This window comes from Pan troglodytes, chromosome 5 (assembly GCF_028858775.2).
Source record: "Pan troglodytes isolate AG18354 chromosome 5, NHGRI_mPanTro3-v2.0_pri, whole genome shotgun sequence".
Classification (NCBI taxonomy): domain Eukaryota; kingdom Metazoa; phylum Chordata; class Mammalia; order Primates; family Hominidae; genus Pan; species Pan troglodytes.
The window spans coordinates 154,603,624-154,628,538 of record NC_072403.2 but is presented as its reverse complement, the minus strand read 5'-3'; the positions used below and the strand labels follow the sequence as shown (position 1 = coordinate 154,628,538).

General features: G+C 40.4%; 1 protein-coding gene across 14 annotated transcripts in view; it reads left to right on the top strand.

Annotated features, from left to right (window-relative positions):
- Positions 1-24,061, top strand: part of HIVEP2 (HIVEP zinc finger 2) — a 195,440-nt gene extending 171,379 nt beyond the window's left edge. For all 14 annotated transcript variants that reach the window (XM_063813513.1, XM_054686367.2, XM_063813515.1 and 11 more), the window contains 6 exons: positions 355-5,928; positions 6,946-7,100; positions 10,509-10,684; positions 13,913-14,014; positions 14,811-15,706; positions 21,599-24,061. In XM_063813513.1, coding sequence (XP_063669583.1) covers positions 742-5,928; positions 6,946-7,100; positions 10,509-10,684; positions 13,913-14,014; positions 14,811-15,706; positions 21,599-22,423 — 7,341 coding nt within the window. In that variant the 5' untranslated portion in view covers positions 355-741 and the 3' untranslated portion in view covers positions 22,424-24,061. The remainder of the gene's footprint in view (positions 1-354; positions 5,929-6,945; positions 7,101-10,508; positions 10,685-13,912; positions 14,015-14,810; positions 15,707-21,598) is intronic.
- Positions 24,062-24,915: the final 854 nt, after the last annotated feature.

Here is a 24,915-nt window from a genome sequence, read left to right as displayed (position 1 = left end):
AAAACTTGGTTAGGAATAGCTCTATTTTTTTTTAATGGGGCTTTCTAAAACCTTATACTTTTGTAGATAATATCCATCAAGGATTTTCCTTCAAATGGTTTTCTAAAGTTAAAAAGTATTTAAAAGAGTGACCAAAATTCAAACACGGAAGAGACTTATGTTCATGACTTAATGCTGAGTTTGAAATTAATATATTTTAATTGTGGAATTAATGTAATCTCAATAAAAATAATTCCTTGGAGTAAAAAACATTTCAAATTTATCTAATTTCTGGTTGGTTAGTTAGGTTTTTTTTTTTTTGGTTTCTTATTTGAAACTGTTATGACAATCTCTTTGTATTTTCTTTTTCTTCAGATCATTTTATCTTAGTGAAACTGGCAATTGAACTTTGCTCTAGTTGATGGGCAAAATTTCTCCTAGACTATTCATCATCCCAATTTCATCCTAGTTGAAAATTTTCAAATGCCATAAGAAATCTTTATAGATTTGCACTTAGCTTTTGGATGGACGTTTCTACAATGGAGAGAACTGTGTTATAGCCCTGGTCCAAGGACATTACTAGCTAATGCCCATCGACTGTGGTGTGCGTGTGGAAGGTTCCAAAGAGAAGGAGCAATCAGCAAGTTTGCAGACACCCTGGAACATGGAAGCAACCAAGCTTTAAGAAGCACAGCTTTGGAGACACTCCATGAGTCTGCACCGCTTTCAGGGGAACTAGCACTTAAGACCTTGTGTAACAAAATGGACACTGGGGACACAGCTCTAGGACAAAAAGCTACCTCAAGGTCTGGAGAAACTGATAAAGCATCAGGTAGATGGAGACAGGAACAATCAGCTGTTATTAAGATGAGCACTTTTGGCAGTCATGAAGGACAGCGGCAACCACAAATAGAGCCTGAGCAAATCGGAAACACAGCATCAGCACAACTGTTTGGTTCTGGGAAACTGGCCTCCCCTAGTGAAGTGGTGCAGCAAGTCGCAGAGAAGCAATATCCACCGCATCGTCCGAGTCCTTACTCATGCCAACACTCACTCTCTTTCCCTCAGCACTCATTGCCACAGGGGGTCATGCACAGCACCAAGCCACATCAGAGCCTCGAAGGTCCTCCGTGGCTTTTCCCTGGCCCTTTGCCATCCGTTGCCTCTGAGGACTTATTTCCTTTTCCTATACATGGCCACAGTGGTGGTTATCCTAGAAAAAAGATTTCAAGTCTGAACCCTGCTTATAGCCAATACTCCCAGAAAAGTATCGAACAGGCAGAAGAGGCTCACAAGAAAGAGCACAAACCCAAAAAGCCTGGCAAGTACATTTGCCCTTACTGCAGCAGAGCGTGTGCCAAACCTAGTGTACTGAAAAAACACATCAGGTCCCATACTGGGGAGCGGCCATATCCATGTATACCTTGTGGTTTCTCTTTCAAGACAAAGAGCAATTTGTACAAGCACAGGAAGTCACATGCCCATGCAATTAAGGCAGGATTAGTACCTTTCACAGAGTCAGCTGTATCTAAATTGGACCTAGAGGCTGGTTTTATTGATGTAGAAGCAGAAATACATTCAGATGGTGAACAGAGTACAGACACAGATGAGGAGAGTTCTTTATTTGCTGAGGCTTCTGACAAAATGAGTCCTGGTCCACCCATCCCACTGGACATTGCCAGCAGAGGTGGCTATCATGGGTCATTGGAAGAATCATTGGGAGGTCCAATGAAGGTGCCGATTTTGATTATCCCTAAAAGTGGGATTCCTCTCCCTAATGAAAGCTCTCAGTATATTGGCCCTGATATGCTACCAAATCCATCTTTAAATACTAAGGCTGATGATTCGCACACAGTCAAACAGAAACTTGCACTAAGACTGTCAGAGAAAAAAGGACAAGATTCTGAGCCATCGCTCAACCTTCTGAGCCCGCACAGTAAAGGAAGCACTGATTCTGGTTACTTTTCTCGCTCAGAAAGTGCTGAGCAGCAAATAAGCCCTCCCAACACAAATGCAAAGTCTTATGAAGAAATCATCTTTGGAAAATACTGTCGGCTTAGTCCAAGAAATGCACTCAGTGTTACAACCACAAGTCAGGAGCGTGCCGCAATGGGTAGGAAGGGCATAATGGAACCATTACCTCACGTTAACACCAGGTTAGATGTCAAGATGTTTGAAGATCCTGTTTCACAGCTGATCCCAAGCAAGGGAGATGTCGACCCCAGTCAAACGAGCATGCTGAAATCCACTAAGTTCAACAGTGAGTCCAGACAACCCCAGATTATTCCATCATCTATCAGGAACGAAGGAAAACTTTATCCAGCAAACTTCCAAGGCAGCAACCCGGTTCTCTTAGAAGCTCCTGTAGACTCTTCACCGCTTATTAGAAGCAACTCAATGCCAACTTCTTCAGCAACTAATCTAACTATTCCTCCTTCTTTGAGAGGAAGTCACTCATTTGATGAAAGGATGACTGGTTCCGACGATGTATTCTATCCAGGGACCGTGGGCATACCCCCTCAGCGCATGCTAAGAAGACAAGCGGCATTTGAACTGCCTTCGGTACAGGAGGGCCACGTGGAAGTCGAGCACCATGGCAGGATGTTGAAGGGTATCAGCAGTTCATCCCTGAAGGAAAAGAAATTGTCTCCTGGGGACAGGGTTGGGTATGACTATGATGTCTGTCGGAAACCCTATAAGAAGTGGGAGGACTCTGAAACACCAAAGCAAAACTACAGGGACATTTCCTGCTTGAGTTCTTTAAAGCATGGTGGAGAATATTTCATGGATCCCGTGGTGCCATTGCAGGGAGTACCAAGCATGTTTGGAACTACCTGTGAAAACAGGAAACGCCGGAAAGAGAAGAGCGTAGGGGATGAAGAGGACACGCCCATGATCTGCAGCAGCATTGTAAGCACTCCCGTGGGCATCATGGCTTCCGATTATGACCCCAAACTGCAGATGCAGGAAGGAGTCAGGAGTGGATTTGCCATGGCTGGACACGAAAACCTTTCTCATGGTCACACGGAACGCTTTGACCCATGTCGGCCCCAACTGCAGCCTGGAAGTCCATCTGTTGTGTCAGAGGAGTCACCTTCAGCCATTGATTCAGACAAGATGTCAGACCTAGGGGGCAGGAAACCTCCTGGAAATGTGATTTCTGTGATTCAGCACACCAACTCACTGAGCCGACCCAATTCATTTGAAAGATCTGAGTCAGCCGAACTTGTGGCTTGCACACAGGATAAAGCCCCTTCCCCTTCAGAGACTTGTGACAGTGAGATTTCAGAAGCCCCAGTGAGTCCTGAGTGGGCTCCACCTGGGGATGGTGCAGAAAGTGGGGGGAAACCCTCTCCATCTCAGCAGGTGCAGCAGCAGTCCTATCACACACAGCCCAGGCTAGTTCGGCAACACAACATCCAGGTTCCTGAGATTCGAGTGACCGAGGAGCCTGATAAACCTGAGAAGGAGAAGGAAGCCCAGAGCAAAGAGCCAGAGAAGCCTGTGGAAGAATTTCAGTGGCCCCAGAGAAGTGAGACCCTTTCCCAGCTCCCCGCGGAGAAGTTGCCACCCAAAAAGAAGCGTCTGCGACTTGCAGATATGGAGCACTCCTCAGGGGAGTCCAGCTTTGAATCCACAGGCACAGGCCTCTCCCGCAGCCCCAGCCAAGAAAGCAACTTGTCCCACAGCTCCAGTTTCTCCATGTCTTTTGAAAGAGAAGAAACCAGTAAGCTTTCTGCACTTCCTAAGCAGGATGAGTTTGGGAAGCATTCAGAGTTTCTGACTGTCCCTGCTGGTTCATACTCATTGTCTGTCCCAGGCCATCACCACCAGAAAGAGATGCGACGCTGCTCATCAGAGCAGATGCCTTGTCCTCACCCAGCGGAAGTCCCAGAAGTTCGGAGCAAATCATTTGATTATGGGAATCTGTCCCATGCTCCTGTGTCGGGAGCAGCAGCCTCCACGGTATCACCGTCCAGGGAGAGGAAGAAATGCTTTCTGGTGCGGCAAGCTTCCTTCAGTGGCTCCCCAGAAATCTCCCAGGGCGAGGTTGGCATGGATCAGAGCGTGAAGCAAGAGCAGCTGGAGCACCTGCATGCTGGCCTCCGGTCCGGGTGGCACCATGGCCCGCCTGCTGTGCTGCCTCCTCTTCAGCAAGAGGACCCAGGGAAGCAGGTGGCGGGTCCTTGTCCCCCGCTGAGCTCGGGGCCACTGCACCTGGCCCAGCCACAGATCATGCACATGGACAGTCAGGAATCTTTGAGAAATCCCTTGATCCAACCAACATCCTATATGACAAGCAAGCACTTACCTGAACAGCCACACTTATTTCCACATCAAGAGACAATTCCATTTTCTCCAATCCAGAATGCCTTGTTTCAGTTTCAGTATCCTACAGTTTGTATGGTTCATTTACCAGCTCAGCAGCCTCCCTGGTGGCAGGCACATTTCCCACATCCCTTTGCTCAGCACCCTCAGAAGAGCTATGGCAAGCCCTCTTTTCAGACAGAAATCCATTCGAGCTATCCCTTAGAGCATGTGGCAGAGCACACTGGAAAGAAACCTGCTGAGTACGCACACACGAAAGAGCAGACCTACCCATGTTATTCAGGAGCATCAGGGCTACACCCAAAGAACCTTCTTCCAAAGTTTCCATCAGACCAGAGCAGTAAGTCAACTGAAACGCCCTCTGAGCAGGTTCTTCAAGAAGATTTTGCCTCGGCAAATGCTGGGCCTTTGCAGTCCCTCCCAGGAACAGTGGTTCCTGTTCGGATCCAGACGCACGTACCATCCTATGGAAGTGTCATGTACACAAGCATTTCTCAGATACTTGGGCAGAATAGCCCTGCCATTGTCATATGCAAAGTCGATGAGAATATGACCCAAAGGACACTGGTCACCAACGCAGCCATGCAAGGGATAGGATTCAACATTGCCCAGGTGCTGGGGCAGCATGCGGGCTTGGAGAAGTACCCCATTTGGAAAGCACCTCAGACTTTGCCCCTCGGCTTAGAATCCTCCATCCCCTTGTGTTTACCTTCCACCTCTGACAGCGTGGCCACCCTGGGAGGTAGCAAGCGAATGCTTTCTCCAGCCAGTAGCTTGGAGCTCTTCATGGAAACCAAGCAGCAGAAAAGGGTCAAAGAAGAAAAGATGTACGGACAGATTGTGGAGGAGCTTAGTGCTGTGGAGCTGACCAACTCAGACATCAAAAAGGACCTCTCCCGCCCCCAGAAACCCCAGCTGGTTCGACAAGGATGTGCTTCTGAGCCAAAAGATGGCTTGCAGTCAGGGTCATCTTCCTTCTCCTCGCTGTCGCCCTCCTCATCTCAAGACTATCCTTCTGTTAGCCCGTCTTCCAGGGAGCCATTCCCGCCCAGCAAGGAGATGCTTTCCGGTTCCCGGGCACCACTTCCGGGGCAGAAGTCCAGTGGGCCTTCTGAAAGCAAAGAATCTTCAGATGAATTAGATATCGATGAGACGGCATCGGACATGAGCATGAGCCCACAGAGTTCTTCATTACCAGCAGGAGATGGTCAGCTGGAAGAGGAAGGGAAGGGCCACAAGCGGCCTGTTGGCATGCTGGTCCGCATGGCCTCTGCCCCCAGCGGGAACGTGGCAGACTCAACTCTTCTTCTCACGGACATGGCAGATTTCCAGCAGATTCTTCAGTTCCCCAGTCTGCGGACAACAACTACTGTGAGTTGGTGCTTCTTGAATTATACAAAACCCAATTATGTGCAACAGGCCACCTTCAAATCCTCGGTTTATGCTTCATGGTGCATTAGTTCCTGTAATCCAAACCCATCAGGATTGAACACCAAGACCACGCTGGCTCTTCTGAGGTCCAAGCAAAAAATCACTGCAGAAATTTATACTCTGGCTGCTATGCATAGGCCTGGAACCGGCAAGCTTACATCATCAAGTGCTTGGAAGCAGTTTACTCAGGTAACAAATACTGTTTTAGGAAGAACTTTGTATTGTGGATTTGATTGCTGAGCAAACTACATAGTGAAGGATATAAGGCCTAAAAAAAAAAAAATACAAGTAAAATGAAGGTCAGAGTGGGGGCGTTTTCAGAAAGTCTGGCCTTACTCAGGAGTGGAAGAAGCCACTGACTGCACTTGGTTCTGAGGTCTCAGGCATGGTCCATTTTCAGAAGAAAAAGCCTACATTTATGCTTTTAAAATTTAAAAATTTGGGTGCCATGAAATCCTACCACTGGGATTAATTCCCATGGGTTATTTTCCTTCTGACCTTTGTGAGTGACCTAGCAGGTCTAATTTTCTCTGGATGTGAGGAATTCAGGGAATTGTGAAGTGGGCCATAGAGCAGGGAGTGGAGGCTGAAAGGAAAGACGAAGAAGGAGGACCGAGCTTTGCAAATGCTGCAGGGCTTACTCTCATTGACGAGACATCTGTCTCCTTCAAAACTTATTTTTCCAAGTTGCTGGCTGGTTTATTCCTACAAGAACCATCAATGCCTTCCATGTAAAATTATAAAAATATTAAGGGGAATTTTGAAATTTCTGCTAAATTAATAAGGAGGCAAATAGAGGATTTAAAAATATGTTTTCACTTTTATCAGTTACCATTTTCCCTCAATAATTTTTGAGACTACTTCCTTAATTAATATAGATTGTTTTCATTGCTACTTCAAAACATAGAATGTGTCTTTTAAGTATTAGCATTGCACAGAGTGCTGCGTGTATATGTGTATCTATATATTTTTATATATAATATATGTACTTATTATATATAGCTGTAACAGAATGTTGAATTTATTCAGTGGAAACTGTCATTCTTATCTGATTTTATCCCTAGTGGCCCTTATTTTATATAACTAGTTCCTGGCCTTTTAGTACAGAATTTAGGCTCATTTTCAGAGATTATGGAAGAGTGGGACATAGGGGCTCCTGTGTCTTTGAGAAAGCATGTGAAATGATTCTCTCTTCTTGTCTTACAGATGAAACCTGATGCGTCCTTTTTATTTGGCAGCAAACTAGAAAGGAAACTAGTGGGAAATATCTTAAAGGAAAGAGGGAAAGGAGATATTCATGGAGATAAAGATATTGGATCCAAACAAACTGAGCCAATCCGAATTAAAATATTTGAAGGAGGGTAAGGAAACAAAGTGCAAATGTAAAATGTGCAGTTATAGGTCAGAGTAAATGGTCCAGAATGTCTGCATGGAAAAGGTACTGTCTAATCTGGTTGGAAGCTGAAAGTAAATTCCTTTTCTATTCACAGTTCTGAACTCTGGCTGGTAATAGATCATAAGTTCATGCCCTTGCTTTTGGGATTTGCTTTGCAAGAAAATGTCCCTAATGGATATCATTCAAGCCTCTTCCTTAAATTTTCACCCCTCTAATTTATTATGAAATCTACTAAATTGGTGGACACTTGATGTCATCTAAGTTTGTTCATTCTTTGATTATTTTATAGGTATTTGTTTTATTGACAGACATATTTTTATTCTATGCTTACAAAAATCAGATCATGCACAATCATGTATAATCTTCAGAACTAGTTAATTTGTTTGTTTGTTTTTCTTATTATCTAAACTAGAGGCTTTAATGGGATTTCACCAGTTCCATCAATATCCTTTTCTGTCCCAGGATCCAAGTCAGGGTACCACATTGCACTCAGTTGTCTTGCCTTCTCAGTCTTCTCTGGTGTATGACACTTTCTCTGTATTTAGGAATTTCTTTTCAAATCTTGAGTCCTGAGTCATAGAAACTCAAGTAATAAGGTTCAAAGACTTTGTTATTTGTATAGTTAAGAAAAATTACACATATGTAATGTCTTGTTTTAGATTTTGATAGAAATGTATCTTTCATCCAGTCACATAGAAGGAAAAGCCTACACTTATGCTTTTAAAATTTAAAATTTTTGAAGCGTGCTAAACACATTTTGGAGATTATGATGTAATTAGCCTTATCTCTACAACAAATCTATTATTTACATATCTTCATGGGCATGACTTTGTTCCAATTATATTTGGAGGAAATAATGTTACTTGTTTGACTATAAAATGTGGAATGTTCAGTGAGATGAAATATCCATTTCTCACCTAGCATTACCGGTTTGGAGATGGATTATTCTATTTGGTTCTCCCTTAGGTTTTGCCCTCTTTGGATATCTAGCATTTTCACCACTAAAACCACAATTGTATGTAGTCATGAAGCTTGTCTTGATATTTTTTTGACATCCCCCATCTTTTAACACAAACGAGAGAAATATAGATTTTATCTCTCCTCAGAGACTGAGAGGTCCCTGTGACTGAATCAACCCTCTCACATTCAGCAGCCTTCATAGCAGTGTACTTGCACCAATAGATTAGCGAGAACTCCACAATTACTGTATGCTTTGGGGAGCCCATCTCCACTAACGAAGGACACAAGTGAAAAAGCGTATGTGAACATTTTATTGCTGTGTTTTGGTGATCCAAAAGGATTGTGCCCATATTTCATTTCCTCCTCCTTTAATTGCCCCGTTTTATGGGCTGTGTCCCATTACTTCTTAATCTGTGGCCCAATTTCTGCCCAGTGGTGACCAAGTGTTTTTTCCAAACCTTGTGTTACCTCCTCTTATTTTGGCAATTGCAAAGTGATAGCTAAAAAAATAAAAAGTATTACTGACCAAAATTGTAAGTGTATATTGTCTAACTGATAGGTTTAATAATAAATTCAATAATTTAGTTAAACACAGCTTTGAATATTTTTCAAAATCCATCAATTACCTTATCAAGTAGATTCATGGGCCTGTAGAACTGTTGTATGATATTTTATTTATACCGGTTTCTCTAATACATCATTATATTTTATACAGAATTTTACTGTATTTTCATTCTGGAAGCAAGTTAATCAGCTAAGACATTGAAAATAAAATTATACTGCTTGATGATAAAATGCATTTCCCATCACTATGATGGCAGGCTATAGTAAGCTTGAAGTATCCTTCCTTGAAGAAAATTAGCTTTGTACAAAAGTATTTGTTTTAGTCTATATGTCTTAAGCAATTTCATCTAGTTAGGGGCAGAGAATAGTGAAATTTAAAGGTGAAAGACATTTGCATCTTTAGGGTTTTTTCTACTTTATTGCAAAAGACAAAGATAAAATTCAAAATAATTTTGAAGAACAAGTGGAAGTCAAAATTCCTGGTAAAAGGGGGGAAATTTAAAGGAACGGAAGACATGCAAAATTGATTATTCATAGTTTTGAATAGTTTCTACTTAACTCTCATCTGGATTGGTACTGACCAAAAAGTAGATAACGTTAAGATTAGATGTGAATCCATAACAGAGTTGCTGTTTAAATATGTGGATGGATTTCCTTTCTTAAAATTATTTCAATAGATTGGATGACTGAAGTTAAACTTGCCTTTATTCCTGTTTGTGGATTAGCTAGGATAAAATGAGGAAGTTTGCAATGCTCTTAGAATGTAAAAAAAACTGTAAATTTAGTGCCTTTAACTAAATCCACAGTGGATTAGGGCATTTTGCATGTCAGTTTACCTTTGGAAGTTATGAAAAGAACTCCCCAAATGGAGCGTCTTTCCAAAAATAACATTAGACCCAAAATTCTAGCCTAGCTTTGACTTAAGAGATAATGGCAGTCATTGAATTAGTCCGTATAATACTACTATATCTTATGACAAATTATGTTTTATTGTATTCTAAAATGGAATGGTTGAGCATTGGGTAGATTTCTTCCCTTGATTATCAAAGAAAATACCTAAGACTGTTTTTCTAGCCAATTTGATTAAGCAAGATGACCTCAGATATCCTTTCAAACATCTCTATGAAACCCTTCTGGAAACAAATGCAAATTTGATTAAAAATAGAATCTCTAGTTTTCATTATGTAACTACCTTGAAGAAGCTAGTTGAAATTTAGACTCCACATTATTCCAGATTCATGGTCTTTGGGAAGAGCAGATCAAATCTGTAGACAACAGTTGGTGAGCTGAGCTCACCCTGTGTAAACTAGAAATTTCTGAGGCACTCTCGTGCCAGGATTGTAAAAATAGAGTAGGAACTTGCAATGAAGAATTCTATTATCAGTTATACTTAATTTAGCAAATTTAGAGGGTTGTATGTTTGTACATGTACATCTTAGATGATGTAATGTTAACAAAAGATACATGATGAACATGTTGGTATGCTTTTTGTATGTCCCTTGATTGGAGGCCATACTAGAATCCAGTCCAAAGCTCTGCAGCTCTTTGAGGTTTACATAAGTCATTTTGAACATCTACTTCCCAACTCTATAAATTCACATGTAATAGTGAAGCCAATTCCATTTTGAATTCCATGGAGCATTACATTTTGTTTACAGTGCCAAATCTATTATCTAGTTCTTTCAGCCATTTACTGCATAAATTTCACAGGCTTCGTAGAAGTAAAGTTGAATAATTGTCTGCAAAAGACCCTCATAAAAGTTTGCCATGCAAATGATTAGCTTTTGCTTTAATATATAGCATGCTAAGAATATTTGAAAACACACTGGATTCCCTCTTTTTAAAACAGGTACAAATCGAATGAAGATTATGTATATGTCAGAGGACGTGGCCGGGGAAAGTACATTTGTGAAGAATGTGGGATTCGCTGTAAGAAGCCAAGCATGCTCAAAAAACACATCCGTACCCATACTGATGTTCGGCCTTATGTATGCAAGTTATGTAACTTTGCCTTCAAAACGAAAGGTACAAGTCTGATTTTTTTGAGAGGAAACATACTTCTCTATGGCTACTTAGATTTCTGAATGCTATTTTATAACTAACCTTCATCAACAATAAAGATGGTTTGTTTGTGAAAATATGATTCCACGAAATATATTTTCTCCCTCAAGTAAGTGATCAAAGGATGTATGTGAGACTGTGAGGCTCCTTTTATGACTTAATTAAGAGCAGTAGACATAGGTCCAAGCCAGTTGTCTCCAAAGGAAGTGGCTACAAATTGTCTGGATAGCTATTACTTCATGTTGGAAATGTTATGTGGTCTAGATAATATTTACACCAGTATTGAAATCCTGCACATGCAGTGGTATTAGAGAAGCAAGGCAGCAGCTGGGAAGAAAACATGTGCTCTTGGTCAGTTTCAAGATTATAAATAATGTAGAGACCCACACACTCCCAGGTGGGTGCCTTCATCCACAGTTGCATTAATTATGCATAGAAATTTGATAGCTTGTGTTCCCTGTTTTTATCAGCACAGAGACAATTTCTGATTCTCAGTACATAACTGTTAGTCTTGTAAAACTAGGACTTGCCTTAAAATTTTTTTTAAAATCTGTTTTTAACAGGTAGATTTATGTAAAAATATTTTACTCAAGGAAGTTGCTTCGGTTGTATTTTTATTTTTTATAATATTATCAAAATGTTCATAAGTCTGGTAGTCTCAGAATACAAACAGTAGTGAATTAGAGGTTGTTCGACTTTTGCAGAAGTGTGTTTTACCTTAGGTTTAGTGGATACTATAGGCACTATAAATGTGCCTCAACACTTTAAATTTTCATATTGATTAATCTGCTCATTCAAGAAAAAGAAATACCAAGTAAAATTATCTTTGGTAGAGAAATGTATACCTATATTCTTTTATAGCTGAAAATCCTAAATTGCTAGAAGTGTAAATGGGTAGCCTCTCAACATATCTGTTTCTCTTTTATTAAAAAGATCTGTGTAATAGAATTGCCTCATTTGAAGCTGAAAAAAGTATGTGTTCATTTGTGTCTCAAAAAATAAACATATGGCCTTTTAAATACCACTCACCTCTGCACAATCAAGCCTTTTATACAGAACTTTACTAAGAGATTCCCTAGGAGATAAGAAAATAAAAACTTTGATTTCAGGGAATATTGCAATTCAATAGTCATTACGAATGATACATATCTTCACTGGGCATATGAGTTTGCTGCAGGTATAGTTGTGTGAAAAACTGGATGAAGAAATGACACATCTCTAGATATTTTTAAAAATCAAATTAAGTCTGCCTCTGAATCATCATCTCCTGAAGGAAATAATTTATTCTTGGTCATTATTGGAGTTTCCTTGTCACCCTTTGGGAATGTGCAAATGTCTCAGAATCTTAAACTGAGCAAAACATCCTGGGAAACCCTGCCAGTTTTCACCTCCGACTGAAATGCCTGTTGTCCAAACCCACATTGTCGTCTGAGCACAGATGGAACGCCCTTGCACGACCAATCCCTTCTCCTTGTCTGTGCCACTTCTTCAGGGGCCTCCCCCGCCACTCTCCTTCCCTCTCCTTGTCCTTATACATTACTTCTGCAGCTCATGACTTTAACAAACTAAAGCCATGGTAGAATTGTTTCAGATCCAGATTTCTAGCTACAGACCTATTCTGAAGATGGGAGTCTAAAGCCTGACTATCCTTGGAATGGAGAGAAAAATGTAGGAGAAAGACATACATACTAAAATCTAAATAAACTATCCCGATATGCTTAGCATCTATACCTATACACATCCATAGCGTACTTGCACTCTGGCACAAGTGATGATTTTTATTAATTTATAGATACATTTCATTAATTTTCTAGATTTAAGCATTCTTGATATGTCTATAACATTTTTGGGCTCTTTAAAAAATGGTAGATATAAGTTTTGATAAATAAGAGGAATGGGGGCCTGGAAATATTTCTATGTCTGGAATTATTCAAAACAGCATGTAAAATTTATAAGTATATAAGCAGTAAGTAAATAATAAAGCAATATGAGTAAAATAATAAACAACAGTGTCCCAGTTTTAACTGTGGCTCATATATTACATGAACAGCAAGCTGAACACCCCTACCAGAGGAATAAACTGTGCTAGCAGGCTGAGTTTCCACGGAGATTTCACAGAGCCTTCTCTTAAAGTATTTGTTGGTACATTGCTAAAGCGTTGTCAAGGGCACAGATAACATTATGGCTATTTTCACTGAAGTGATGTAAAGGCGCCTTACAACTGAATTAGTTCCTGAATCTCTTTTGATAAGTTATATGGCATATAATTTATATGTATGTGTGTGTGTGTGCGTGTGTGTGTGTGCATTCTTCTATAGATCCTGGGTCAACGAGGATTGGAACAATGTTTTCAAAATTTCTCACATTTCATAAAGCAGTTATACAAATTATAGATATAATTTATATCCACACATGCATATACACATATAATTGTATATGCCATTATCGTTATAACATATTCAGCATGAAACCTTTCTTTTTTGTTAGTGTGATAGGAGCCTGAAGATAAGTAAAGAGGGAATGTTGCTGCTCCAGAATTTTAGGAATTGCTGTCATAACTTTTGCTAACATATGCCAGACAGGTAGATGCTAAATACTGGGAATAATGCTCCCTATGAGTAGTTAGCTAATTATTTGTATGGATCTTTCAGAGCACTGACAAGGTTGGCCCTCACATTAGTTTGTATGTATTTTTCTTCTGAACGGTGAAGATCCTTGGAGGTTACTCTGTACCTGATCAGTGCCAGAAGGTCAGGGGCCCAGTGGGTGTGTTGAGAATATTTCATTCTGAAATATCTCTGAGGTGTGTGGCCAGATTGCGTTTCCTGTTTATGTGGAGTCCCAGGAAGCTGGTGCATTTGGGTAGATATGAGGTCCCTTCTCAGGCAGAAAAGCCTGGGATTTCTAGTCTTGCTTTGAGCCTACTCTTGAAAAGATGTGAGCCTGGACTTCCACATATCTTCTAGAATAAAGAATATCTGAGATTGGGCCAAAGCTCTCAGGGATTGATATCTTCAAAGACCAGATTATTCTTCTTAAGGTTGAAACAAGGGGTAGTGGGTAGAAACAAATCTGTGTTACATGATGAATTTAATAAAATTAGTTCATTTCACATTGAATTTGGAGCAGCTATCAGCAGTTATTAATTTGACAACCAATTAATTTCTCTCTTTTTTTTGCTACATTTTCAAGGAAACCTAACGAAGCATATGAAATCTAAAGCACACATGAAAAAATGCCTGGAATTGGGAGTCTCAATGACATCGGTGGATGATACAGAGACTGAGGAAGCAGGTGTGTATGTCATAAATGAGTTGACAGACCTCTTCATTATGCACAGTGGAGCTCTGTGGCTGAGGTGGTAAAATAAGTTTAGATATTTTTAAAAAGTGATCACTTTTCATTTTATTAAATACTAAATATAGAAAATAAAACTGACACATTGAATTGCTTGAAATCTACTGAGAAGAAATGCATTTCAGTTTTGACTCCGAGGGCAAAAAAGGCCTTACTATGAAAATACTTATATTTAGAGCCTTCTATGAAGGGAATAGAATTGCACTTGCTTTGTGATAGCAAATTAGATTTTATGAGGCTTTTTGGGAAATTTGAAAAGCATTTTAATGTATTATTATTCAAGTTAAGAAGAAACCCAGTAGGAAAACAAATAAACAAGCAAACAAACATCATTAAGGTTGGCCAGACCTCCTGAGATACATCACTTAGACATACGTTTGTACCTGAGCTTGCAGAGACAGGTTGTTGCCTTTCTTTCTCCTCTAGCATCATAATTAACATTGTCCATGCTCATTTGTTGAGAGTTTTCTGTGAGTGGGATGATGTCTGAGATATAAGGTCCTACTATGGAATCTTTCTTATATGTTGGGCATGAAAACAAATAGATATACAAGAAGATAGAATGAACGCAGGGTCACAGAGGTAAGTGCCTCATTTTATAGGCGTTTTCAGACATAACTATCTATGGGCACTAGGGATTGGGAAAAGCATTTAGAAAGAAATGAGGCTTAAATAAGATCCTAACCTTGACATTTGGATCTTGATCTCCATTATCTTTGTTTAATTGTTTCAGAAAATATGGAAGATTTGCACAAAGCAGCAGAGAAGCATAGCATGTCCAGCATTTCAACTGATCATCAGTTCTCAGATGCCGAGGAATCAGATGGTGAGGATGGAGATGATAATGATGATGATGATGAAGATGAAGATGACTTTGATGACCAGGGAGATTTAACACCAAAAACAAGATCAAGAAGCACCAGTCCTCAGCCTCCTAGATTCTCCTCCTTGCCTGTGAATGTTGGCGCCGTACCCCACGGGGTTCCTTCAGATAGTTCCCTGGGACATTCTTCGTTGATCAGCTATTTGGTTACTTTGCCAAGTATTCGAGTTACTCAGCTTATGACACCCAGTGATTCATGTGAAGATACCCAGATGACAGAATACCAGAGGCTATTCCAGAGCAAAAGTACGGACTCAGAACCAGACAAAGACAGATTGGACATACCTAGTTGTATGGATGAGGAGTGCATGCTACCTTCAGAGCCAAGCTCCTCTCCCAGGGACTTCTCACCCTCAAGCCACCATTCCTCTCCAGGATATGATTCTTCACCCTGTCGAGATAATTCACCAAAGAGGTATCTGATACCCAAAGGAGATTTATCTCCCAGGAGACATTTATCACCTAGGAGAGATCTGTCACCCATGAGACATCTTTCACCAAGAAAGGAAGCTGCATTGAGAAGAGAGATGTCCCAAAGAGATGTTTCACCAAGAAGGCATTTGTCTCCAAGGAGGCCAGTGTCTCCTGGGAAAGATATCACAGCAAGAAGAGACCTGTCTCCTAGAAGAGAGAGAAGATACATGACCACAATAAGAGCGCCATCTCCCAGAAGGGCTTTATACCATAACCCACCATTGTCCATGGGACAGTATTTGCAAGCAGAGCCAATTGTATTGGGGCCTCCTGTAAGTATTATCCACTTTTCTTTCTAATACATAAGTGGAAGCACATTGGTCCTCCTGATAATGCAGTGGTGTGAAATTTAGTAGAACATGGGTATCTGTCATGGGTGGAGTGAATCTCGCTAATGAAAATAGCGGGGAGACATTTTTGTCATATGCTATTGTCAGTAACATGGCTGTGGCATTACCTAAAGTGTAGTATTGCATCAGAGCAGCAGTGCATTCCCAGTGGGAACAGGTGAGGCCTTTCTGAAGGCTTTCTAAACTTAACTGATGATAGACATAAGCTGAAGCCTTTTTGTAAGTAAAAAAGATGAACCTTTAGAATGCCATGACTGCATGGACATACACTCACAGGGACATTTAGGCATCACTTATATAACTCATCACCAGGTAAGGATTCTGATTCAGCTGTTAACCTTGAGTTTCAAAAACTTTTATTTTTTAAATTTTTATTTTATTTATTTTTTTTGAGACAAGTTCTCACTCTTTCACCCAGGCTGGAGTGCAGTGGCACGACTTTGGCTCACTACAACCTCCGCCTCCCAGGTTGAAGCGATTCTCCCATCTCAGCCTCCCGAGAAGCTGGGACTACAGGCGTGTATCACCACACCTGGCTAATTTTTGTATTTATTGGTAGAGGCAGGGTTTCACCATGTTGGCCAGGCTGGTCTTGAACTCCTGAACTCAAGTGGTCTGCCTGCCTCGGCCTCCCAAAGTGCTAGGATTACAGGCATGAGCCACTGCGCCTGGCCTCAAAAACTTCTTTTTTTAATAAACTCTACCTTGCCCATTGTGAGTGGACATGTGAAACTGGTCAGGGCCAGGGAGAGGAGAGAATTACACACTCGGCATGTTTATAAATCAAAGACATGAGCCTGTCTGCTTTTCTTGCCATTACTACTATCAAGTGCACTTGCTCAGTGGAAGCGGGGGCCCAGGGAGAACGGGAAATCAGGAGAGCTAAGTGAGAATGTGCAGAGATTTCTATGATATGCCTTCATTATAAGTGAAGATAACAGTAACCACCATGGATTACATTTAAGCAGTAGGTTTAATACAAATTCATATAAAAGCACCTGTCCTGCCTAATTCCACGGCTCAGTAGACTGTGATGTCTCTTTCAGTTTGTGTAGGATTTTAAAAAATGAATAAAGCATGCACTTAGCATAGACAGAGGCATGATACCTTTGGAATCTGTCTGCCTTGAATGTGTTTTGATTTCCTGGTTTCTACTCTTTGTTGTACTCCCTTGCTCCGGATCTCTGTGTCAAGTGCATCAGCACCATCCTTCACAGCCAGAGGAGACACTGCCAGCTCCCAGCTCTGTTTTATCACTGCCCTGGCAGCCAATTTTCTCCCTATCATCACCTTCCACTACCCTGAATCCTGAGCTCAGCCTGTCATTTTTTCACTTTAGGAAAGCTGCTGCATTCCTGTCCCCATCCCCAGCACCATCTTTTCACAAGTCTGGTACCAACTTCATCTTGATGAAGCAATTCCTGCAGAAACATATATAGCAATTGGGATGTTGTTTACCAAGCTAACAAATTAGCAAGCTAATAAGAAAAAGAGATACATTTCCACAGGTTTTGGTGCCTTAGCAAAAGTAGGAAAAAGGGATCTTCTGCAGTTTATGCCATTGCAGCACGAATAGAGAACTGTAAATCTCCTGGATCATGGGATACCAAGTCTGGGATGACACATGCTTTCTCTGGTATACACGCAGTGATGCTGGCAGAGTGTGTTAGATGAGCCTCTCCCTGCCATCCCTGCAGCTTGTGTTCTAGCATTGGCCAGGTGGATTGAGAGTGTGGCATTTGTGAAACAGTGGTGCATGTTCAGTCAACTGCAAACATGCGATTCTTCAGTCAGAAAAAGTAAGCCTTTATTGCAAACATGCTGTGGTTGTAAAAATTTATAGCAACCCACAGTCAAGTTAGGCAAAGGAATTGGAAGAGTGGACTAAGGGAGTTCATCTGATTTTTAGATATATGCCCAGAAAGTTGGAGAGAGATGAGTTTTATTAGTCACTGAGTTTGTACCAGTTTTTTGATGTGTTTTTGTTTTGTTTCATTTTTTTTTAAATATCTGATCATGGGTATTATTATTATTATTATTTTGAGATGGAGTCTCGCTCTGTCGCCAGGCTGGAGTGCAGTGGCACGACCTTGGCTTACTGCAACCTCCACCTCCTGGGTTCAAGCAATTCTCCTGCTTCAGCCTCCCAAGCAGCTGGGCCTATAGGCACGTGCCACCACACCCAGCTAATTTTTGTATTTGTAGTAGAAACGTGGTTTCACCATGTTGGCCAGGATGGTGTCGATTTCTTGACCTCATGATCCGCCTGCCTCGGCCTCCCAAAGTGCTGGGATTACAGGTGTGAGCCATCGCACATGGCTGATCATGGGTATATTTCATAGTGTTATTAAACTTTATCATTTATGATGCTTTTGGCCTGTTACCCAGTTTAATTCTCTTTAGAGGATGTATAGCCTGCTGCCTTGTTCACATGGTATGAGGGAACAGATCTGGGAATCCTCCCTGATGTAGGGACAGTTCGTCCCAAGCACTGCCCACTTTATGCTTTCTCACACCACAGGACACTGACTGTGGTGTGAAGGGACCTTACAGCCCAGTCATATTCTGGCTGCGTTTGGAGTAATGGTGATCATAGCCAACACAGGTTTGGAAGAAATGAATGAATTCAAATGCAGATTGTGTTAAGTGTATGTGCATATATATGTATACACACATATACACATATGTACAAATGTACCTACACAGACATCTATATATACATCTATATACCAGTTCTATTACCCCACTCATCTCTTCAACAGTGTGGCAGTAAGGAGCTCTAGACACAAATGATGAGAAGGAGGTAGAAGAGCAAGAGACTTCCTGCTACCCTGTCGTTTTTGCCCCAGTGCCCCTGTTAGTTTTAATTTTAAGACGGATGGATGGACGGATAGATAGATAGATAGATAGATAGATAGATAGATAGATAGATAGATAGATAAGGTATCTTTTATCCATTTATTCAGTATTTAGTGAATTTTTGAGGGTCTACTACGCATGGTTCGAGGTTGAGGATGAAATAATATTATGGCTGTGGCCTTATCTTTTTTTTTTGATAAATAAATTTCCTTTTCCATTTTAAAGCTTTTGTAGATAGGTAGCAGGAAGAGAAACAAAGGTGTGTCCAGGCCCTCAGTATGTAGTGTAGATGAAGATTGTGTCTAGGGAAACAGTCAACATTCATTCCTATCCCTTGTTATCTGTGTGATCTTGGGCGAGTCACTTAACCTCTTGACCACAGTTTTTTAATTTGTTTCTGGCAGCCAGGGAGGTGGCCCATGCAGATTTTTGTTCCTGAAAGAACGTGCCATTCAGCTGTAAGGAATGTAGTGGGCAGACAGCCTCCTGCTGGCATGTCAGCACCTTCAGGACAGGACTTTTTAAGCCAAGGCCATGCTCTCCCTGCAGCCCCAGCCAGTGACTGAGCACAAATGGGTCACTTCTCCTTCTCTGCTCCCTGCTGCCCCCAAGTAGGCTCTTGCTCTTCTATCTCCCTCTCATCATTTGCATCTAGAGGTCCCTACTGCCATACTGTTGAAGAGATGCGTAGGGTAATAGATCTGGTATATGGCGTATAGATGTATATATAGATATCTGTGTATGTACATTTGTACATATGTGTATATGTGTCTATACATATATATGCACTTACACTTAACATAATCTACATTTGAATTCACTGTTTGTTTTTCCATGACAAAATTTTTCTTACTGAGATTTAAGCAAGATGGAAATTTGTCCACCACATTTATAAGGCCCAAATTGCAAAACAATAGGATTGCAAATGGAGTAAAAACCAAAGTAGAGAAAACTTATTGGGAGTTTCTTTGGAGGATGAAGAAGGGGTGAATGAGAGGAGAGAGGATGTGTAGAAATGCCTGGTGGGGCTTGGAGCAGTGGAAGTGGCCACATGGTAGAAATTCTACTTGTACACGTAGCTCTGTGGTTAAAATCAGTGAAGGGCTGAATTTGAAACTTTCATTAGTAGCACTAATAAGATTTTATTGGATTTAGAACATGCTGAGTATTATTGTAGTTTTAGAGGACAATTCGTGACTCCATTTGTCAGCCTGGATTTGGGGATCTCAAGTCAGTTTACATAATGGGACATCTCTCTCTCTCTCTCTCTCTGACTTCTGTTCCACTTCCTTGGTTTCCCCACAGATCCACATTCTGACTGGTTGTATGCAATGGAGGTCATGGAATAGCAGCCAGAAGTAAAACAGAAAAATAACCAAGCTCGGTTTTATTTTAAACTTTGAATCTGTGATTGCTGTGATTAAAAGAAAACATACTTGATTATCTTCAAAGATTGTTACTGTAGGCATTACAGGTCTTCCTCCCAAACTGGTGTTTGATGAAGGAGGCATGCCTTTTCCAAACCTGATTAAATACAAGGGGGATTTTGTCTATGTGCAGAATTTAAGTGATTCTCATACCGTAAAATTCCCACCTTTCCCAGCTTATGAGGTCGTGGTAACGACAGTGTTAATGATTGCACCGTTTCACTCACACTTTCAGGAGAACCCATGTTTCCAGCTTGCGTATGATATATCACAGAGAAGGGTAAGGGCTAAGCATCTTAGAGAGTAGCAGAAATCATAATCTAGATAGAACTGGATGAATCTTTAATGCTACAGAGCATACCTTGAGTTTTAGAACTGAAACTCTTGAAATAGAACAGTTTCTTTGGCTCTATCCTGGACTACTACCATACTGTACGGGTTTATATCTATCTATCTATCTTTGGTTCTCAAAAAATAGAAAAATAAATGAAGTCCTTTTTAGATGACAATCCATTAAAGAATGAATCACAGTAATTAAAATATGATAATATTACAACCTGATAATCTGACAATCTAAGCTGTATTTCACTACAGAAACAGTATAGAAAATAAATTCTCCATTTTTAGGACTAGGACTATGAAATCTGAAATTCTGGCTGAACATTTTAAGCATCCTTAATTCATTGATTGCCAAGAAGATATTGAGGTGGAAATGATAATAGAAACAAAAGAATTAAGATGCAGTCATCTTTGGTTCACAGTATAGAGTTGAATATAAGTTGTTAACTGTCTGAAATAATGTTAACTACTTCTACGATGGATAGTTTCCTTTAAAAAATTATTATTGATGTAAGACTTAAATGGACTTGGTTTGTTATTGGCTGGAGAAGCTGGCCTTCTGCATTGAGTATCTCTTAGCAGGACTGCATTCCTTTAGACCAATGTCTTACACATTGGAGGAAACAGTTTGTGGATCCTCACCACCATTTTGTCATCTGTTCTGTGGAAAACTTTTTTAAAAAGCCAATTTTCAGACTTGTCATTCCAATTATATACTCATCAACACTTAAGAAAAATATTAAAAATCTGTCCAGTATAGCAACAGATGGTAATCTTTTTATTTCCTTTTGAATTAAAAAAAATATTATTAATGTTTATTAGTGTTTTTTGCTCAGTAAACTTTTTTTTTGCCAATTATCCATTAATTTATTTTCATTATCTCTTGTGAAAAAAACAGAGCTGAAATGTGTCTCTGTATCCAATGGAAAACACCCTGACTGCTTTATCACCTTGCTGTTTAAAAACAAAAGCAACTTTTCACAGGCCGACGCCTTTATTCAAGGATTATAAAAGACAACAGAGAAATCTCTTTTGTCTTGAAATAGGAAAACTTGATCAAAGAATTAGGTATTGAAGCCTCTCTAGGTAGTGAATATGTGAATGGGTGAGTGAATGAATCCAATAGCTTGACCTAAGAATGAAGCGTAGCAGGCTCTGAATTTTGTGCTCTCTTTGTTTCTCTGCGCAGAATTTAAGAAGAGGATTACCTCAGGTTCCTTACTTCAGTCTCTATGGAGACCAAGAAGGTGCTTATGAACATCCAGGCTCCAGCCTTTTCCCTGAGGGTCCTAATGACTATGTCTTCAGTCATCTTCCACTCCACTCTCAGCAACAAGTGCGAGCCCCTATCCCCATGGTGCCCGTTGGTGGGATCCAGATGGTTCACTCCATGCCGCCAGCCCTTTCCAGTTTACATCCTTCACCCACATTGCCCCTGCCAATGGAGGGCTTTGAGGAGAAGAAAGGCGCGTCAGGGGAGTCCTTCTCCAAGGACCCCTATGTGCTTTCTAAGCAGCATGAGAAGCGAGGTCCTCACGCTTCGCAGTCATCTGGTCCGCCTAGCACTCCCTCCTCTCCTCGGCTACTGATGAAACAGAGCACTTCGGAAGACAGCCTAAACGCAACAGAGCGGGAACAGGAGGAAAATATACAGACTTGTACAAAAGCCATTGCCTCTCTCCGGATTGCCACGGAAGAGGCAGCTCTGCTCGGGCCAGATCAGCCAGCGCGGGTGCAGGAGCCCCACCAGAACCCCCTGGGAAGTGCACATGTTAGCATTAGACACTTTAGTAGACCTGAGCCAGGTCAGCCCTGTACCTCAGCCACCCACCCTGACTTGCATGATGGTGAAAAGGACAGTTTTGGTACATCACAGACTCCATTAGCTCACTCCACGTTTTACAGCAAGAGTTGTGTGGATGACAAGCAGTTGGACTTTCACAGCAGCAAGGAATTATCTTCAAGCACAGAGGAAAGCAAAGATCCTTCATCAGAAAAGAGTCAGCTACATTGATCTATGATGCATGGAGACTTTCATTTCCACATTTTCCCATTTTTTTGTTTTTGTTTTTCTAGAAATGGAGGTAATCCAGTTTATAGCATGCCTGTCCTAAGTTACAGTAGTTTGCTATTATATATACTTTTGTTATATCAAAAGAATTAGGTAAATTAACGAGTCATCATGAGCCTGACCAAAACAAAATTTGAAATTAACCTATTGGGTCTGGTACTTTTAAAATTGTACAGATGTTTGTGCCTTTTCTTTACTTTGCTTATATTCTTATAAGCATTTTTTAGCAGTAATTTGTACATATTTTAGAATTTGTGTATCTGCTTTGTAATAAATGTAATTTCTTTCCTTTTTTGGACACTTGGATCTAAATGATGTAAAGCAAAACAGCATCAATATATATGTGAGGTTGCACTAAAACATATTTTTATATGATTAAAACTGAACAGCTTTTATGTACAGCTCTGATTCTGTAATACTAATATTTATTTACTTTGTTTCATAAATTGTACATTTTTTCTTAATGTTGTGGATTGCTTTTCTATGTGAAGCATGGGATTTACTGTTGCGTAACTAGAACAAAAATGTACATTGTAAACAAGATATTTAAACTAGAGTATCTTATTCTGCACTTATGCATTAGTTAAAAAAAGATAAAGGATGTATCAGTCAGTTCTTAACTCTTGTATATTTTTTTGTCTCTTGTTTGCTGGATTGACTATAACTTAAGTGCTGATTGTGATTTTAAAATGATAGTACCGTAAAGCATTAAAGTAAACAATGTGCTATTGTGAGTTTTTTCAAAGCTTTATAAATCAGTTATAAATAATATTAAAAGTATTTGGTCTTATGTGAACATGTTGATCTATATACTCATCTAAAAATATGGGAAAACATTCCACCCCATGTAAATATGTACAAGTGCATCACTGGTACAATTTTATGTAACTCAGTTGGACACTAGGTTGCCACAGACCTATGCTAGGTGTCTTTAAAAAATTAAGGTGACAAAGCACATGGGACTGTGTAGAGCTTGGTTATCGGCCGGCCCGGTGGCTTGGCAGGCAGTGCTGTGCGCTGCTCATGGAGAAGACCTGGGCTTAGCAATCTCCTTAGTTCTTGCTACACAGGATGGTGACTGGAACTAAGGCTACACAGAGGGTCGCACTTGGACTCTGAGGGTTGGGTGTGGAAGGGGGAAAAGGGGATGGAGACCTGCTCCCCAGCTCTTCCTGTCAGCCAGTTTACATGGGAACAGGGTTAACATCTGTGTTAGGGGAGGTCACCTTACCCTTTTTCATAGGGGAAGAGTGTCACACTCCTGGCTATCTCAGGGGGAATGGGGAAAAGAATCTTTCAAGGGCAAAGAACTCGTGGGAGGATGTCTGTTGTATGAAATAGTCACAATGGCTTTTGGTTAGTGTTGAAGGTGGGAAGAGCCTTTGTAGGTCCAGAAGAGTGAAAGAGAGGGAGGGGTACAGCAACATGTGCACAGGCACGCACATGTGTGCACGCACACATACAATCTGGGTTATCTTTGTGCTATATAGTGGATTATAATTCTGTGAAACCAAGTTTGTATATTGAATTACATTAAGGAGTGTTCTTTAAAAAGAGAAATAAATATACAATTACATGCTTGAGGTGTCTAGTTCTTATGTGTTGCTTTACATTTTAATTTCCCAATTTTGTTTCTAAAGTAATTTTGATACTAGCAACATACCATCTGTGCTTTTAATTGCTAGGCTCTGCCCATCCTGAGTGTGAATGCTTTTAACAAGTGAGAAGACAGTCATTGGCTTCCATAGATTATCTGATTAGAACAGATAGTGGTCACCAAGGTGCGAGCCCTAGGAATAGACTTATCCAAACCTCAGCATGGGCCTGGGCAGCATACGTTGCATCTGAACAGATTCATGAATAAAGCAAATTATCATTTTTCCTCTGCCTCTCTTGCAGTATGCATACTTATCTGAAATTCCACTGGGGAAACCTCTTCTTTCTTTTGCTAAGGTGGCTGAAGCTAAGAATCAACTAAAATATATCAGAAGATACCCACAAATCACAGTTCTTTTATTAGAATGAGTAGAATCTTTTTAATAATAAGAGCAGAAGCTCATTAAAAGTCAAAACCTATTAGTATTTTCACTATAAAAATCTCAAATTTGTGGATTTACAATGTACCTATTTGCTTTTATGAGCCAGACTGTCTTTTTAAACTGTGTTTTACAAAGGTGAATTAAAGGTCAACACAGACACTCTAATATCTGTCTCTTACCAAGAAGAATCTTTTGATTATGTAGGGTGATTTGTGTGTCATATTCCTCATTGATGTGTGCGTGTGTGTGTGTGTGTGTGTGTGTGTGTGTGTTGGTGATCCCAGGCCAAATCAAATTACTCTGTTTCCTCCTCTACCTAATTCATCACTCATTTATTCAGTCATTCATTCATTCATAAAAGTTATTGAGTGCCAACTATGAACTGGGTACGATAGT